This window comes from Pelecanus crispus, chromosome 5 (assembly GCF_030463565.1).
Source record: "Pelecanus crispus isolate bPelCri1 chromosome 5, bPelCri1.pri, whole genome shotgun sequence".
Taxonomy (NCBI): Eukaryota; Metazoa; Chordata; class Aves; order Pelecaniformes; family Pelecanidae; genus Pelecanus; species Pelecanus crispus.
Window position 1 is genome coordinate 50131305 of NC_134647.1, and position 19282 is coordinate 50150586.

At 41.9% G+C, this 19282-nt stretch overlaps 1 protein-coding gene across 3 annotated transcripts in view; it reads left to right on the forward strand.

Moving 5' to 3' along the window:
• Nucleotides 1-12169, forward strand: part of TPR (translocated promoter region, nuclear basket protein) — a 45790-nt gene extending 33621 nt beyond the window's left edge. The window contains exons 41-51 of one of the 3 annotated variants that reach the window (XM_075711561.1): nucleotides 1057-1188; nucleotides 1705-1795; nucleotides 2269-2453; nucleotides 3302-3370; nucleotides 4408-4502; nucleotides 5211-5317; nucleotides 6104-6199; nucleotides 6409-6565; nucleotides 8149-8267; nucleotides 9396-9494; nucleotides 10494-12169. In XM_075711561.1, the coding sequence (XP_075567676.1) occupies nucleotides 1057-1188; nucleotides 1705-1795; nucleotides 2269-2453; nucleotides 3302-3370; nucleotides 4408-4502; nucleotides 5211-5317; nucleotides 6104-6199; nucleotides 6409-6565; nucleotides 8149-8267; nucleotides 9396-9494; nucleotides 10494-10549 (1206 nt within the window). In that variant the 3' untranslated portion in view covers nucleotides 10550-12169. The remainder of the gene's footprint in view (nucleotides 1-1056; nucleotides 1189-1704; nucleotides 1796-2268; nucleotides 2454-3301; nucleotides 3371-4407; nucleotides 4503-5210; nucleotides 5318-6103; nucleotides 6200-6408; nucleotides 6566-8148; nucleotides 8268-9395; nucleotides 9495-10493) is intronic. The other 2 variants (XM_075711562.1, XM_075711563.1) reach the window with 2 other exon arrangements.
• The last annotated feature ends 7113 nt before the right edge of the window (nucleotides 12170-19282 follow it).

Below are 19282 nucleotides of genomic sequence, written 5' to 3' on the forward strand. Positions count from 1 at the left end.
CTGCAGTGGCCCCCACTGCAGGACACAGCTGAGCCCATCAGCTGGTGAAAACATGTAGTAAGAAAGGGAAAAATGCTGCTTGGTAGTGCTAATGTGAGGAAGGGGGCGGGGGGGGGGGGGGGGGGGGGGGGGGGGCGGGATGTGAGAAACAGTCCTGCAAACACTGAGGTCAAAAGAAGAATGAGGGGAAGGAGGTGTTTCAGGCATCAGAGCAGATATTCCTTGTAGCCCATGGTAGAGACCACAGTGGAGTAGGTGTTTCCCTGCAGCCTGTGGAGAGGAGGATATTTCCTGAAAGAAATTGCAGCCCGTGGAGGAGTAGGCTCTACTGCCAGCAACCATGGCCCATGGAGAGGAGCCAGTGCAGGAGCAGGTTTATCCTGATGGATGGCAGCTCTTCAGTGGGAAGGACCCACTGCTGGAGTAGTTCTTGAAGAACTGCAGTCTGTGGAGAGGACCCATGCTAGAGCTAGGGGAAAAGTGTGAGGAGGAAGGAGTAGCTGAGAGAAACTGTTATGGACTGACCACAACCCCCCACTCATTCCTTGTCCCCTCTGCCTTGCTTGGGGTCGGGGAGGAGGAAGAGGCGTTGAGAATGAAGGAGTGAAGTTGAGCCTGGGAAGAAGGGCGTGGGGGGAAGGTGTTTTAGTTTTGTCTTTGTTTCTCACCATCCAACTCTATTTTTAATTGGCAACAAATTAAATTAGTTTTCCCCAAATAGAGTCTGTTTTGCCTGTAATGGTAATCGATAAGCAATCTGCCTGCCTTTATCTTGACCCTCAAGCTTTTCCATCTTATTTTCTACCCTTGTCCTGTTGAAGAGGGAGTGAGGGAGTGGCTGGGTGGGTGTCTGGCAGCCAACCAAGGTCAACCTACCACAGCAATCAAAAAATACATACATGTACTCTGTGGGTAATAAATGCCGAACATCTTCAGAAAGACATCCACAGACAGAGTTGGTCTATGTACCACAAAGCGGTGTACCACTTCAAGATTTGAAATTATTCCACTACCCTTTCTGCACTTTCTTAAGGCTTTGTTATGGTCTTATTGTAGGACTATGAGGATGAGGAAGAGGAAGACGAGGATGATGATGAAGACACAGGGATGGGAGATGAAGGTGATGACAGTAATGAAGGAACTGGTAGTGCTGATGGTAATGATGGATATGAAGCAGATGATGCTGAGGTAAGATTTGTAGCTTTTTTTACAGCCTGTTACATTTCTTGGAATAAATTGGTGTTGTAATGCATCTGCAAAGATTCGAACACTTGAAAGAGAAAATCTTCCAGAAAATTGAGGCTGCTAGTAGATGATAATATTTTCTGTTGTAACAGGTGTTTTCACAAGAAAAATCAACTTCTAATGTTATAGAGGGCTGAATGAAAATGCAAAGTACAGGAGCCAGTGACAAATACTGTAGTTGCAAAGCTTGTAAGGCAGTTTCTTCAAAAGCTGGATATTTCATTGTCTATTACTAGACTGGACTAGATGATGGCTACATTGTTCACATTTGTGTATGTACAGATATACAAAACTTCTGAAATTTCATACAGTTATATATATTTACATGATTTTGTAGATATTTACAGAAATATGTAAAGATTTTCATATATTTTAGTTTGTTTAGTTTCTGAACACTTTTGTACTGCTTTTATAGTCTCTTTACACCATATAAGTTGTTTATTATATGGGGCTTTTTAGGGTGCTGATGGTACAGATCCTGGAACAGAAACTGAGGAAAGCATGGGAGGAGGGGAAAGCAACCAGAGGGCAGCAGATTCTCAAAACAGTGGTATGGTTATTCCATGTTTCTTCAAAGTCTGTGTCTGTAAGGGGGGAAAATGTAGAAGCTGGTTTGCATGTATTAAAATATGTACTTGAAAGTAAGAATATAAGGCAAAATGCTAAAGACCATTTTAACCTGAAATGTAGATTATTTTGAAATGTTCTTTTCTGGATTTATTCTATATTCCTTTGAAAACCTTGCAAGCTCTGCTTGCTAAGGAAACTGCTGTTGATGGCTCAATAGATTAATCTCTCTCCAAATCAGCACTTGAATAATCAATAGTTTGTTTCGGTGCTGGTGTTGACATAGCTGACACAAGTCCTCTTTTAAGTGATTTTAAATAACAGTACTGAGCTGTCCCCACTCTTGCAAGGATAAAAATGTCTATGTTCATGTGGTAGCAGAATTTGAAGAGTTACCTTCATGTTTTCAACTTAGTTTGGAGAGGGTTTACTCCTCTATACTTCTGTATGTTTTAGGAGAAGGGAGTACAAGTGCTGCGGAGTCTACTTTTCCTCATGAAAGTTCAAGAGAACAGCAGCCATCATCTGCCTCGGAGAGACAGGCCCCTCGCCCCCCACAGTCACCACGCAGACCTCCACATCCACTGCCCCCACGACTAACTATTCATGCTCCTCCTCAAGAACTGGGTCCACCAGTACAGGTATAAACTACCTCTAGTGGTTCAGCAGACTTTTAAAAAATTACTGTATGATTTTGTCTATGTAAAACCTAAGTACTCTGCCTATTGTAAAAATAGATGACATCTATTTAGCATCCTACAAATGGTAGCTGAGCAAACTGACTTAATATGTCTTGAACTGCAGATTATGGCTGGACAGGAAACATTAAAAGCAGCAAGGCACTCATGATGGATTTGTATCTTGAAATTATTATACTAGTGTTGTTTCAGTCAGTGACTGCTGATATTTCCACTACAAAAGCTGTTCTTGAACAGGTCGTAACTTGGACAGATTGGCAGGGGTTTTTATTAGTCTCTGCCCCAGTGCAGATTGGGCAAAGGAATGTTGCCTTTCATTTTCTAAGTTAAACCTTTCAGAGTCAGTGCCTGACCCATGATTACGCTTTGACGTAGACATACAGATTTTGTAAATGAAAACATCACAACATGCATTTTGCAAAAATACCTGACTGAAGTTCTCCTTTACCATTAACTTGTTCTGAAGCTTGGGGCCATGATATTTAAGTGTTTGAGTTTTCTGTCCTCTGTAGAAAGTTGAGTAAAATAGTAATGGCACTTACCCAGAATTTAAACTTACATAATTCTCCTTCATGGTTAGACCAGGCAGCAGATACAAGATGCGAAGTAGCTGCTGCCATGGTCTAATCTTTAAGAAGGTATGATGCTGTACTGAGCAGTTTTGTACACTGACATATAATTGTTAGACTTACTCATTTAGCCACTATCCTTGGTTCTGATTGAACAATTGTATGTTATTAGAATTCCAGGAAAGCATTCACACAACTTCATTTTTTTTCTTTGCTGTAAAGAGAATCCAGATGACTCGAAGACAGTCAGTGGGGCGTGGACTTCAGCTAACTCCTGGTATAGGTGGGATGGTAAGTGTATATGAAAGTCTACTACTAAAAACCTGCATTGAGGGAACATTCATACCTCTTGGGTTTTATTTTGTTTTTTAAAGAAGCCTAGCTACTGACTTCTGTAGTCTTGCAGAGAATATCTTAGTCCTGTTAATTTCAGTATTAATGGAAGGCAAATACTAGAAAACTCCTGGGAAGCTAAAGGTCTTCAGAAGTGGTTGAATTGGTTTTGTCTAAGGCAGTTTTAATTACTTGTTTTTAGAATCAGTCTTTTAAAGTGGATGTGTTACTGGAAAGAATAATAAAATGTTTTCAGCCTCATCCTAAAGGAACAAGGCTAACTTATTATTTCTGTCTATCTCCCTCAGCTAATCTTGAACCCTTTATTCAACTTGAACTGTATTTGACAGAACAAATGCAAGTTCAGTGAGGGAGGGGAGAGAGACTGACTGTCTAAATAAGTATCTTTTCTGAGACTAAAGGCATCAGCTCAGATTTTTTTTATTCTACTTGGCTTGCATGTACCTGTTACTCAATTTCTGCTTGGAACTGGCCTCAGTACCTACTGATTTTTGCCTAGACAGTAACTGAGCACATGGGAGGGAGCTTAGGAGTTTCAGAGAGTAAGGTTTGGAAGATGTGGAAGGAAGACAGGGAGATGAAGAGAATGCCTTGTGAAGGATGAGGGAAGAGGGAGCTGAGGTTTCTGGCTTTGTAGGCAATGCAGGAACAAAGGATACAAGTCAATAGAGGAACAGATGATTTGATATCCCCATATGGTAGGTACATTACAGCAATCCAGGTTAGAGAAAGATGGGTGCCCTGCAAGTGTATAGTTTTTATTTTGGTTTGGGTTGGGTTTTTTTTATCGCCTGTAAGGGTGATCTATATAACTAGCTCAGATTTAGATGTCTGAAATCAGACAAGAATTTTTTTAGAGCTAAATCTGTCTTTGTTTTGCTGGACAATGTGGAAAAGGCAAACCAACTTTTAACTTGGCTTGGTAGAAACTGGAAATACATTGTAGGCTCTCATATCAGTCTCTTCTTTTCCAGCAGCAACACTTCTTTGATGATGAGGACAGAACAGTTCCAAGCACACCAACTCTTGTAGTTCCACATCGTACAGATGGGTTTGCAGAAGCCATTCAGTAAGTAGATGTAAAGGAAAAAAAAGAGGCATCTATTTCTTTCTATTTTCAGTGGAATGAAAATAAATTCAAATGAAATGAACTTGTGATTGGAGTAACATGCTAAAACATGCTAAGTAATATGATCGATGGCTGCATCTACAAATAAGTCATCATTATTTAAACTGTATCGTGGAACTTATCAGCAAATTAGGAGGCAGATCATCTCCAACATATTGTAACTTTAGTGTCTTAAGAAGAGATTAAGCAAAAAAAAAATAGGTTCTTCTATTCCTTTCCCCGTCCTTCCTCCCCGCTCCCCGCCCCCACCCCCCCCCCCCCCCCCCCCCCCCCCCCCCCCCCCCCCCCCCCCCCCCCCCCCAATATTACCCATAAAAGTAGGAAAAGTGGTCTCCATTTTTTGATTTGGGATGGTTCTGGACATGCTCAGCAATCCACTTAAAATTGTGAGAATTCATAGGATGAATAAGTAAAGAATATTTCAGGATTGTTTTACTGATTTCAGATGCAGTCCAAATAAGTTTGAGAAACTAATTGCTATTTAATTAGCAGTAGTTTCACTGATTTTTATGGTCAGTATTAATTCATTTTGTTTCATGCATAATTTGTTCTCTTGTTTCGGTCAGAAAGTTGTCTTCACCCGCCCCTTTCCTTCCCTCCCCGATCACTGGAAAAATCGCAGAATTCCTTAAATCTTTATTTTGATAGTTCCCCCCAGGTAGCTGGAGTTCCTAGATTCAGATTTGGACCCCCTGAAGATATGCCACAAACTAGCTCAAGTCACTCTGATCTTGGTCAGCTTGCATCACAAGGAGGTAAGCCATTTCTGTACTTTCTTGTCCATGGTTGCTAGAGTGAAAAACAAATAACGCAGTCAATAAAATGCGTTTCTACTTTCAGGTACTTGTTGAAGTGTGGAAACCTGTGACTCTTAAATAATTGTCAGCAGAGAGAGACTGACAGAAATTAAAAAGGTGTTTCCTTCAAGCTGCTGCACTTCTCTTTGTAATATGGTTTAAAAAGTAGAATGCTGCCGTGGGTAGGAACAACAGGCTTGTGAAACAGAGAAGCTGAAATTTTATGTGGGACAAATCGTGTGCTGGGCACAAGAAACCTCATTTAGGGAGAAATAAAAGCCATTCCTTCAATATTTAAAGTTTAATTTTACTGTTGATTGTAGCTCTCCTGCAGTAAAATAATAGGGGAAAACAGCAAATGCAAAGAAATCTTTGGGATATATCCTTAACTGCTAAGAGATGGCCAGGCAATTTGTCTGTATTGTTTTTGCTGTTGTCCTGGTTCAGTCCCTTTCCTCTGCATCCCTGTCAGCATGGAATAGTATGCTGTTCTTCAAAGAAAGCTCACAGCAACATAATGGCATAAGAAAAGGATGAAAGTAAAACAAATAGAAATATTTTCATCAAGGTTTTTGCCTTTCAATAAATTATAATCAACTCTGGCAGTAAGTCAAAACAGCTTAAAATAACAAAAATCTCTATATTTAAGTACAAATCACTGGATTTCAGCAAGTGTACAGAGAGAAGACAGTTAATCTGGTTTTAGCTGGCTATTTTAATTGTCACTAAACCTTTGTGTTGCAGGTTTAGGAATGTATGAAACCCCACTGTTCCTTGCTCATGAGGAAGAATCAGGTGGTCGTAGCGTTCCCACAACACCATTACAAGTAGCAGCACCAGGTAAGTGGCAAGAAATTTGCAGGCTGAAGTAAAGGTTGGAAACCTTGACTTTCCAGAAAAGAATTAGTAGATTATTGTTGTTACAGTTCTCTTACTGCTCCATCAGGAGTATTCGGTAGCCCTTTCCCTGACGTGCCTAAGGCTTCCATGAATTTTCTGTAGGAAATTGAAACTAACTCAATGTTTATTAAACTACCTTTCCTGTACAGTGACAGTTTTTACTGAAAGTGCATCAGCTGACGCTTCAGAGCATGCTTCTCAGTCTGTTCCAATGGTTACGACATCTACTGGCAATCTGTCTACCACTACAGAGGCTGGAGCGGGTGATGATGGGGATGAAGTTTTTGCAGAGGCAGAATCTGAAGGGTAAACTATGACTTGTTTGGTTCACTAAGACTTGATGTCATGTCAGTTTTAATGTTTTGTTTTCATCCAACTGTGCTTGTGATTCATTTTCCATTTAACCTGTAGGAAGGACAGCTCAAACAGGATTCAGTAATTTTGTGAAGTAGTACAATCTGACCTTTTTGTCTAAACCCAAAGATTTTCTTCTGATTTTCTTCTTCTGATTTAACATAGCTAATATAAAAGTCACCACAAAAAGATTTCTGTATTTATTCAGAATGCTGAGGGCTCTGTGGTAGTCAGACACTGATGCCCCAGTTTGAAGGACTGGGCTTTGTAGAGTAAAGGCTTTTTAAGCCTAAGAAAAACCATTCCTGTTTGTTAATAAGTGAAAATCACTCCTTGTTACAAAGCAAGCATATATAATGAAGTCATTCAGTTAAGACAGTGCAAGTATAAAAGATGTAGCACAAGGGAGAGGAGTAAGCAGTTCTTAAGATTTTGATAGACAAATGACTTTGTCTTCCACTTTTCAAGTGCAATTTTTAATATTTATAATAATTGATATATTTTGTATTATGATCAAATACCTTACAAATCTAAAAGGGGATAGGTTACCATTTTATGCTATATTTTACTTTTGATTTGTATTGGTTGCATAATAATATAAGATGTGTTGTTCACAATTTACCTAAACTTTTTTCTACTGATTGCAGGAGGTAGGAGATTTGGTCATAAGCAAATTAAATGTTACTGCTGCAAGTTAAATATGCCGCACTGTTTTCTTGTTGCAGCACCAGCTTGGACTGTAATAGTCTGCCTACGAGTAGATAGACCATAGGATGGGTATTCTAATGTTAAGGTGTCATATTTTTTTCTTACAAAACCACCTAATCTTTAGTGAGTGAGAAGTATATCCATAGAGGAACTAAGTGGTTCACAGAAAAATCTGTAGTTTGGAACCAGTTTTTAGCTTGATAGGAGAGCAAGTCAATCTGTTGCTAGTAGAGAACAGAGATTTCCCACAGTTTGAGTTTTATTTAACATCTTCTAACAGTTTTTATATACTAATAAAGGTAAATAAAATGTATACCAAAAAGTGAGCTGCATTTAAACTAAATTTAATGTTTAATTTTTTTTTTCCAGCCCTATAATGCTTTTTGGTTTTTGTCTTTTGAAGACAGAGCCCAAATAACTTAGGTATTGCACCAATGAGTGATCTTTAGGCGTAACCAGTCAGTGTGGTCCCTCCACTTCATTCTTCGCCTATCTAAACATACATACCACCATCACATTAGGTTTTTAGTTATTGTTATTAAATAGCTTCTGTGACCTTCTCTGAAAGACAGTTACCATGTTGAACATGCATCTGGAGTTGGGCTGGATATCAAGGAAATTACATTGTTATTTTTCCAACAGCCAGATAAATTTCTCATGATTGGGGCAGGGGGGACACGACAAAACAGAATAAAACCGGTGAGAATTTCTGGGGAAAGACGTTTGCATAGGAATCTTTCTGCTCCAAGATGATGCTTTTTTCCCTGAGCTTTTTGAAACTATGTGAATACACTTACATGTTTTTCCTCCCCCTCCTTCTCTTCTAGAATTACTTCAGAAGCAGGCCTGGAAATTGATAGCCAGCAAGAAGAAGAATCTGTTCAAGCATCTGATGAGTCAGATCTTCCTTCGACTAGTCAAGATCCTCCTTCTAGTTCATCTGCAGGTATGGGTTAATTGCTGGAAGCAGTTGTTTCATACCATTTCATTAAGTGTGGAAACTTTTTGGACCAGCATCGTGCACTGCTGGTAGCCAAGATACACAAAATAAGATAGAACACTTAGAGCGAGATTCATGTTTTGATGCTGTCGTGGTTTAGCCCCAGCCAGCAGCTAAGCACCACGCAGCCGCTCGCTCACTCCCCCTACCCCAATGGGATGGGGGAGAGAATCAGAGGAGTACGAGTGAGAAACACTCCCGGGTTGAGATAAGAACAGTTTAATAACTGAAATAAAGTAAAATGGTAATGATGATAACAACAATATAATAATGATAATAATAATAATAATAATAATATACAAAGCAAGTGCTGCACAGTGCAATTGCTCACCACCTGCCAAATGATACCCAGACAGTTCCCGAGCAGCAATCGCTGCTCCCCAGCCAACCCCCCCCAGTTTATATACTGAGCATGATGTCATAGGGTATGGAATAGCCCTTTGGTCAGTTTGGATCAACTCTTCTGGCTGTGCCCCCTCCCAGTTTCTTGTGCACCTGGCAGAGCATGGGAAGCTGAAGAGTCCTTGACTAGCATAAGCAGTACTTAGCAACAACTAAAACATCAGTGTGTTATCAGCATTCTTCTCCTACTAAATCCAAAACACAGCACTATGCCCGCTACTAGGAAGAAAATTAACTCTATTCCAGCCGAAACCAGGACAGATGCCTATAGCCTTAATGGCAAACAATTTTTACTTGGACCGCAGTAACTAGAGCAGGCCATAGTAAGAATGCTTCATGAGCGGAAGTTACTGATACTTTGGTGATTCTATCCACTGTTATGTTTGAGGTCAGATTTTAAAATATTTTTTCATTCAATTAAATTGTCAAAGAACAGTAAGTATATCACTGTTGAGTTACCAATTTACCACCTAGCATAGGTGATGAAAGAAGTCCCAAACTTACCTGTTTTGAGGCTTTTATTTATATCAGAGAAGTCAATGAAATAAGGATGCACCTTCATAATTTTAAAGTAAATTCAAGAGCATAATGCATATCAAATCATGTAAACATTAACAGTGAGAAACTGTACTAGACACAGACATTCTTTCCTGCATTTCCACTTCTTCACAGACACAAGCAGTAATCAGCCTAAGCCATTTCGACGTGTCAGACTTCAGCCACCAACATTAAGAACTGGTGTTCGTGGTCGTCAGTTCAACAGACAGAGGGGTAAGTGTTCATGGTTGCTTGAATTCAGACTCTTTTTCTTTAAAACAAGTTTTTAATACATTCTTCTGTGGGGACCATACATGAAGTACTACTTTATATGCCTGTGTTTGCTTGTAAGACATTAAATAATACAGCACCCCTGCCCTAGTTTTCAATGTTACCCTGAGAGCTCTGTAGTTTTGTTTTAGTGTGTTAGTCTGAGCGTTTTTCAGATGGGCAAACTTTCTTATCTGGCACTTGGTTCTTGTCAGTGGAGAGAAAGTAGAGTGCAGTAGATCTTAAACTTTGCAAATTTTTAAAAGACTTTAAAAAAAAAAAATCACGTTAGGACATAAGTTTAGGAATCTTTGTTTTTAACATTACATAGTTTCCCATTTGGTACGCAGGGATTCCAGTTAGTATCTCACTATGTCTTACACTGATTTTAAAAAAAAAACAACGGAAAACAGTTTATGGAAGTATTACAGATTTTTATAATGCAGTATAGAGCTAAACCATGACAATAAATTATTGTTTGCAACTTCTGTATTAAGAAAAACTCTTGGATGTATTATATTCAGTTCGGCATTATTTTAACATTGTAGAAGACTTGATAGTAGCATTGAAATACATGTATCGGGTATTTTAAAGGAAAAAAAAAAAAGCACGGGGGGGAGGAGGTAGACTTAGGATAGATTTTCTAGTCTATCACCATTTCTTCAATAACAAAAGGAAGGGACTAACTGATTTCAAATACAGTAAGAATGCTATAGGCGTTCTTTTGGCACAGGCCTGAGATAGGATCACAAGTCAGGAACATTCTTTTAAAGGACAGAAGTAGAATGTATCCATATCACCAGGCTTTAGGGGAAGGAGGAGGAGCTTGAATTATACCAGAAAGGAAGTGCTGCTCTGCAGTAGCAATTCGTTACGGAAGGATGAAGTATCACATGTACCAATGGTTGATGAAAAGGGTGAGAAGAATTTCTATTAATGTACTTGTTTTCTTTCCCAACACAGGTGTAACTCATGCAATGGGAGGCAGAGGAGGCCTGAACAGAGGAAATATTAGTTAAAGTATCTTTAAAGTTATTACAGCTGTGTATACAAAAGTGCCAGTTTGCCTATGTTTGCTTTAGTGTAATGAAGCCAGAGCTTAAAGCAGCATTTTATACTTAGATTTGTGTGCACACATTTCAATGTCTTTATTAATAAAATTAGACAAAATGTGAACATTCAAATGGCATCTTTTTTTAAAATCCTCTGCTGTGCATCACTTGCTGGGACAGTTGTACCAGTCTTTGGATACAGTCTTTCCTGTCAGAGCAGTAACAGGTCTTGCTATTCTTTTGCCAACATCCAAACTGTAGTACCGATCTGAAATTAAGATATGTCAGAATTAAATTCCAGAAACTAATTTAGTACATGGAAAGAATCTTGAAGTTAAAGCCTTCCTTTTAATTTCATTTAGGCATGAATAACAGATTTTTTCATTCCACATATATATATGGAGTTGAGAGGCTATAACAATGAATTTTTGTCCTCAACTTTATTTTTCACATGTCCTTTGTGTTTAGCTAAGTTTTACAGTACTGCTAATAATTAAATCTGTCCCAAGAAGAGGGGGTAGGGAGGAATACTCTTGTACTGCTAGAACACAGAAATAGTCTTAAGAATTTGGAAATCAAACAACTGGAAACAAAACAATCCTGCACTGACTATGGAAGTGGGAACTCTGTGGTCCCCAAGTGTGAACTGGCCTATGTAAAGTTAGGAATTAGATCATACTGCTAGAGGCTTACCTTAGTATCCTGTATTTGGATATGGCTAGTTCTTAGAGCTAATTTTTTTTCTGAATAATCCAGAAAATTCTGAGGAATGCTTTTACCTGATTCTGGCTAGAGTGAAAGGATCTACCTAATCTAGAATCATAAATAATTTTTTCCTGTGAAGCAAAATGGTTCATGTCCCTGCCATTTTTGTTTTGTTTTGTCAGAAACATAGTTCCATAGAAGCCAGTGAAAAAACTATCGATGTGTAGTGGTCCAAAGATTTCACTCTATCATTATTATAATATGTCAGGTTTTTTTGTCACTTTATAAGCCTCAACTCTTACAGCAATGCATTCCACAGCTGGCTAGTTTGAATCATTGTACCTCGTTGCTGCTAGTTGTCCTGTAACTATTGATTTTTAATAGAAATATCTGTTGACTACAGGCAACATTTTAATTCTCAGGACTTTTTGTAGTAGTGCTTAAAATTAGTCTTGCAGAATCACAAGCAGTAACCTGATGCTTTGGAAAGCTCAGAGATACGTGGGCATCTTTCTTCCCCATCCCTTAGTCTTTTGAAATGTATAGTAACTTGCATTAGCTTTAACTTACTGTAAGAGAAGGCATAATAATCGTAGCCATCTGGCTTATTGTAGTTGGGTAGTGATATAGTTGAATGAATTACTTTTGGGAGTCCCCGCCAGTAGGCAGTCATTTTGACTTCCTTATGCAAAACTCCTGCAAGCAAAAGAAAACTTAATTTAGGAGGTGTCACATTGTGTCTGCTGTAAGCTATCATTTACTCGTATAATCTACAGCAAGCAAGATCTATTGGATTAAAAAGAATTTAAAAGTACTATATTTGAAAAAATGGAACAGAATGTTGTGTTTCAGAAACTACAAAGATCAAAACGATTGTATAAAAGAAACTTAATAAACAGAAATTACCAGATGGATATTGGTTGATTCTGACAGTCTGAATAACAGTTGGCATTCTTACTGCACGTTGAAAGCGTCTCCTTATTATAAGTCTTGGGACATAAGCTGGGTATCTTACGGTAACCTGGGCTCTTCTTCGACACTTCCTGGCTGGTTCTTGTCTGTACACGTACTGTTGCATGTTGCCATCTAAAACAGACATTTGTTTCATTTGAGTAAAAAAACCCCACCAGCTAGATCGGATATGAAAATGTCATTGATATCTGTATCACACGGTATCTATCACACACAGGAAATCAATAGCATAATTTTAATACATCTACAGCTGTTTCAGTCTTCAGCTTTTTATATCCATTCCTGCATTTTGAGATAAAAGCCTTGCTCTCTAAATCCAACATGTGCTTCCAGATGTAGTGATACCTCCTGCAGGTTCATTACAGTTACTATAGTAAATACAATTCCAGGGGATCTGCTTTTGCTGCCACCATTCCTATTTATCAAGGAGAGGGTAAGACCATAATTTTAGGTGGCATGAGAGGAGGGCTGGAGTCCAGAAAAAGATTTGTATTTCCTTAACCTCTGCTTCTTATTCTTATGTTGGTAGTACATCATTCATATAAGATAAGGAAATTACACTAATGGAATAACAAATAGGGAGGGAGATTTCCATACATAGTTATGAACTAGTAAAGTTAAAGCCTTCCCTTCTCTAATTAACTTGAGACTAAAATAGTTTTCCCACCAGATAAAATTTACTTTAGTGTTTGTCCACTAAGATGCTGGATTCTGTCCCTTACAGTCCTGTCCATTTTAAAATGCACTTAAAGGTCTGTAAGTACTAATACAAAGTTTTACAGCTTCAGGCTATTTTTTGACCACCTAGCATGCTCTGACATCACATGTTTCTGGTTTTGAGAGAGATATCTTTCAGTCAAGAGAAATGGTGTTTTATTCCTGAATAATGCAATTCAAGCACCTTTGGTTCATCTGTAAACTTCTGAAATATGAGACATACCTTTTTTGATAAAGTAAACGGATTCTGGTCTGTTGTTGTATCTTGCCACAGGGAGGGTTGCTACTATTTTCCCACTTAGGCCCGCAAATCCATTTGCGAGAGGTTTGGGATAGCCGTTGTCCATAACACCATTAGTGAAACGCCAGTATAGGGGACCCTAATGATTTAAGGAAAAAGTGAGCTTTAGAGGAAATTCCTTCTTGGTAATTGAGCTTCAACACAGACATGAAAAATAATCATAGCACTAGCATTTCGCTATCTATATTGTAAAACTGACTGGAACCACTCCTCCTGCATCCATTAAAAACAGTAAAAAATACTACAACTTCATAAAATACCTTCTGCAGTCTTTTATCACTGCCTTTGAGTAGGAATAGAGTATCTTAGAAATGAACTGTTAAGAGTGGTTACTAAACAAAGCTGTTTGCTTTCCAAATCTCTAAATTTTCACAGGTAGAAAAAGCTGCTTGAATTCCAGGACTGAGTGATAAACTGAGAAATAACTGTATAATGTCTTTAATAAGGTCTGTGCATTTCATTATCATCTTTCAGGAAGGAAAATGTATTAGGAGCTAATTTAGGCCATGTGCGGGCAAGGGAAAGACACTATAAAATACTGCATTGGGTTTGTGTGGCAAGGGTTTGGTAGCGGGGGGGCTACAGGGGTGACTTCTGTGACAAGCTGCTAGAAGCTTCCCCTATGTCCAATAGAGCCAATGCCAGCCGGCTCCAAGACGGACCCACTGCTGGCCAAGGCCGAGCCAGTTAGTGATGGTGGTAGCACCTCTGTGATAAGATATTTAAGAAGGGGAAAAAAACCCAAACCAAAACAAACCGCAAAATAACGGGACACAAACTCCTCTCTCCTACTCAGTTTTGACTGGTAATAAATTAAACTGATTTTCTCCAAGTCGAGTCTGTTTTGCCCGTGACGGTAATTGCTGAGTGATCTCCCTGTCCTTACCTCTATCCACGAGCTTTTTCATTATATTTTCTCTCCCCTGTCCAGTTGAGAAGGGGAGCGATAGAGCAGCTTTGGTGGGCACTTGGCATGCAGCCAGGGTCAACCCACCGCAAATACCCATATTTTAAAGAGTTAGATTTTGTTGAAGTGTGGCTTGTATGTAAACATGACTCAATGATCAGTTATTCTCTCAATGCTTTGTCTCCCAGCCAATGACAGGGGAAAAAAATAATTGAGTTTTTTCCTGATAAGCACCATCTCTACGCAGATGAGGGGCGGCGGGGGAAGAGACACTTCACCCACAAAGCTGCAAACCCACCACGCCGTTTGAAAACGCCACTTGTTCCATAAAATGAGCAGCCCAGCCCCAGAGCAACCGAAGGCTCCTCTTCCGCGGGGCTGCGTTTCAAAGCTTGCACCTTTTTTTTTTAAGCCGACCGGCCCCTCACGCTCACTCCCCGCAGCGGGGGCCTCCCACCTTGATGAAGAAGGTCTTGCCGTCGCAGTTGCACCTGGAGAAGACGGCGTCGATGGGGGACGGGATGCCCCAGCCGTCGCTGATCCGGCGGGGGCTGGTCGTCGGCGGCCTCCTGCCGTTCAGCAGCCAGTAGTAGTGACCTGCGCGGCGGGAGGAGACGTGGTGAAACACGTGTGGACCGACGGACAGACGGACGCACGCAGGGAGAAAGGCGGTGGAAACGCGGATCCCCCTCCCGCCTTTCCTCGCTCCCGCCCTCAGGATGTGGCTGAGGGGTAAGGCCTACCTCGGAAGACGGCCAGGGTGCCGTTGGGCAGGGCCACCATGCCATCTGCCGGCTTCCCGCTGCACAGGTCTTTCTCTGCAAAACACAGTGGCTTGAGATTGTTTAACATTTACCAGAAAGCGCGTTACCTCCCCTGCCCGCTGCCAGTAGCACTATGGCTGTTAAATGGGATTGCTTGTGTCGGGCGACGTTCAGGTCTCTCTGTCGTTCAGGCTTCTGCCTGGCACTTGCCGTGCAAAGGGATTAATTACTCATTTGAGAGATATTCTTGGAAAGTTTGGCTTTCGTGGAGCCTGGGAGCCTTGGAGCCTTGACTCCCAGGAGTGCAAGACCAGACGTTTAACTGACTAGGTATGGATATCATCGCTTATTGCTTACCTGAGTACCTGTAATTCAGAAAAAGACCTATAAATGCATTGTATGCTACATTCCTCATTTAATTTCTTCATGCTCCGGGATGTTTACTTGGTGTTTCTCCAAGCTGCTCAAGTGGGTTCCCCTCCCCCTCCTTATTTCTTAAAAAAAGCATTTACAGTTACTTTCAGTTAAATATTAAGGAAGCATTAATCTGGTTTGGACAAAAATACAAGTATTTTCCATGTAAAAACCTCCCCTCCCCCCCAAATATATGTCAATATATGATTGAAAAATTGCCCAAGAACCTAGGGTCTATGTCTGATTAAAATAAACTGTGAGGACATGAAAAATGTTGTGGCAAAAAGTACAAAGGAAAGAGAATACAAGGAAAAGATGTCTTGTCTGTCTTAGTGACATTTTTTGTATGTGACTACAAAATGACAGGTTAGGTACCGTGAGTAATAGTGGATATTCAGCCTAGCAATGTTTTCATGGGACTTAGAAATGTATCTTCTTTGTCCCTGATTTCTTGTGTTTGCATCTTCCACAGTACTTATAGCAAATGTTTTTCATGGACCAATGACTGAAACCAATTACTGAAACAAGATCACGCTCTAAACTACATGGAGAATTTCCATAACACAGTTGAAAACTGAGGTACCAGTATTCAAGATGCTGGCAGCTCTAGCACCGTGGTCATGGTTGACCACCAGGATATGAGTGCCACACTCTTCTGGCACCAGATAGACAGGTCTTGCATGTCCTTTACTCACGTGTTTTGTTGTGCTCTCTGTTTGAGTTATTGGTGCTTTTGTACCTACTGCAATGCAATTACCTTGTTTTTCTCCAGACAAAATTGGCAAGTCCGCAGTTTGTATTAAAGGCTTGTTGTTTATCTCAGGCTCTTCTTTTACTGGCAGAGTTTCAGGGTTGGATGGGTGAGGCTCATCTCTTGTGTCAGTAACCTCCTGGAAATGTATAGTTGGCTTGGATGTCCCTTTAGAAACAATAAACATTTCTTCTATTGTGTCTTTTTTATCTCTTGTAGTGGTTTCTTTGGTAACTGTAGTTTCCTCTCCCTTGTCAATGCTAGGGGCCTTTTCAGTGGCATCTTCCATTTCTTTTTCAGGTGTGATGCTAGTTTCTTTGATTGTCATTACTACTTTTTTACCAGCTGTTGTTGTCTCTACAACACCACAAGTAGTACTTGTGCTCACTTTAGCTGCTGCTGTTACGGTCTGCTTAGTTTCCATAGTTGTGTCTTTTTTAACTGTTGTCACGATCTGCCTTGGTTTAGGAGTTGAATCTGTTTTGGCAGTTGTCAACACAGTGGGCTTGGGCATGGGAGTTGTAGCTGCTGCAGCTGCTGTTGTTACAGTCGCTGTTCCCACAGGGCTTTCTTCTTTTTTAGCTGTTAGAGTTTCTTTTGGTATGGGAGTCTTGTCTTGTTTAGCGGGGGTGACTTCTTTTTTTGCAGCCATTGTTGCAGTCTTTTTGTGCACAGTAGTTGCTTCTGATTCAGCTGCTGTAGTGACCGCTTGCTTGGCTGTAGGAGTTGTATTTGTAATACCATCTGTATCTTTAGGAGAGTCATCTGGTTTAGCTGTTATCACCATACTTACAGTAGTTGTGGGTCTCCTACTTGTTAAAATGTCTTTGAGCACAGTAGTTTTGTCTTTCTTGGGTGTTGCTATCTCTTTGGTAACCGTGGTTGTTTCTATTTTACTTGTCGGCTCTTCAGTTATAGGAGAAGTAACAGTTTTAGCTGTTGTTTTGTCTGTTTTATCAGTTATTGTTATGATCTCAGTAGTCCTAGCTGCAGTTGACACTATCCTTTGTACTGCTGTAGTCGTGTCTTTTGCGGTTCTGCTCGTTGCTACTTTGGGTGCAGGAGTTGTAATTTTCTTCTCTGCTGTTGTTTCTGAAACCATTATGTCTGCTTCAGGTATGGGTGTTTCCTTCCTAGTTGTGACTGCCACACTACTTTGAGTAGTTGGGGCTGTTTTAGCAGCTGTTACTAATCCAGGGACAGTAACTGTCACTTCAATAGGTGTTGTTTTCTGTATGGCAGTGGTGTCAGCCTCAGTGGCTGCAGGGGTAGTCCTCTTGACCTTAGGGGTGGTGGGAGAGTCAGCCTTGGTGGTTGCTGCCTCCAGGGTTGTGTCTTCAGGTTTAGAGGTGGTGGGAGAGTCAGCCTTGGTGGTTGTTTCCTCTGGGGTTGTCTCTTCAGGGTTTGCAGTGGTGGGAGAGTCAGCCTTGGTTGTTGGTGCCTCTGTGGCCTCTGGGGTTGTGTCTTCAGGTTTTGGGGTGGTGGGAGAGTCAGCCTTGGTTGTTGGTGCCTCTGGTGTTGTGTCTTCAGGTTTTGGGGTGGTGGGAGAGTCTGCCTTCGTTGTTGTTGCCTCTGTAGCCTCAGGGGATGTGTCTTCAGGTTTTGTGGTGGTGGGAGAGTCAGCCTTGGTTGTTGTTTCCTCTGTGGCCTCTGGGGTTGTGTCTTCAGGTTTTGGGGTGGTGGGAGAGACGGCCCTGGTCGTTGGTGCCTCTGGTGTTGTGTCTTCAGGTTTTGGGGTGGTGGGAGAGTCAGCCTTTGTCGTTCGTGCTTCTGGGGTTGTTTCTTCAGGTTTGGGGGTGGTGGGAGAGTCAGCCTTGGTTGTTGGTGCATCTGGGGTTGTGTCTTCAGGTTTTGGGGTGGTGGGAGAGTCAGCCTTGGTTGTTGGTGCCTCTGTGGCCTCTGGTGCCTCTGTGGCCTCTGGGGTTGTGTCTTCAGGTTTTGGGGTGGTGGGAGAGTCAGCCTTGGTCGTTGGTGCCTCTGTGGCCTCTGGTGCCTCTGTGGCCTCTGGGGTTGTGTCTTCAGGTTTTGGGGTGGTGGGAGAGTCAGCCTTGGTTGTTGGTGCCTCTGTGGCCTCTGGGGTTGTGTCTTCAGGTTTTGGGGTGGTGGGAGAGTCAGCCTTGGTTGTTGGTGCCTCTGTGGCCTCTGGGGTTGTGTCTTCAGGTTTTGGGGTGGTGGGAGAGTCAGCCTTGGTCGTTGGTGCCTCTGTGGCCTCTGGTGCCTCTGTGGCCTCTGGGGTTGTGTCTTCAGGTTTTGGGGTGGTGGGAGAGTCAGCCTTGGTCGTTGGTGCCTCTGTGGCCTCTGGGGTTGTGTCTTCAGGTTTTGGGGTGGTGGGAGAGTCAGCCTTGGTCGTTGGTGCCTCTGTGGCCTCTGGGGTTGTATCTTCAGGTTTTGGGGTGATGGGAGAGTCAGCCTTGGTTGTTGGTGCCTCTGTGGCCTCTGGTGTTGTGTCTTCAGGTTTTGGGGTGGTGGGAGAGTCAGCCTTGGTTGTTGGTGCCTCTGTGGCCTCTGGGGTTGTGTCTTCAGGTTTTGGGGTGGTGGGAGAGTCAGCCTTGGTTGTTGGTGCCTCTGTGGCCTCTGGTGCCTCTGTGGCCTCTGGGGTTGTGTCTTCAGGTTTTGGGGTGGTGGGAGAGTCAGCCTTGGTTGTTGGCGCCTCTGTGGCCTCTGGGGTTGTGTCTTCAGGTTTTGGGGTGGTGGGAGAGTCAGCCTTGGTTGTTGGTGCCTCTGTGGCCTCTGGGGTTGTGTCTTCAGGTTTTGGGGTGGTGGGAGAGTCAGCCTTTGTTGTTGGTGCCTCTGTGGCCTCTGGTGCCTCTGTGGCCTCTGGGGTTGTGTCTTCAGGTTTTGGGGTGGTGGGAGAGTCAGCCTTGGTTGTTGGTGCCTCTGTGGCCTCTGGGGTTGTGTCTTCAGGTTTTGGGGTGGTGGGAGAGTCAGCCTTGGTTGTTGGTGCCTCTGTGGCCTCTGGGGTTGTGTCTTCAGGTTTTGGGGTGGTGGGAGAGTCAGCCTTGGTCGTTGGTGCCTCTGTGGCCTCTGGGGTTGTGTCTTCAGGTTTTGGGGTGGTGGGAGAGTCAGCCTTGGTTGTTGGTGCCTCTGTGGCCTCTGGTGCCTCTGTGGCCTCTGGTGTTGTGTCTTCAGGTTTTGGGGTGGTGGGAGAGTCAGCCTTGGTTGTTGGTGC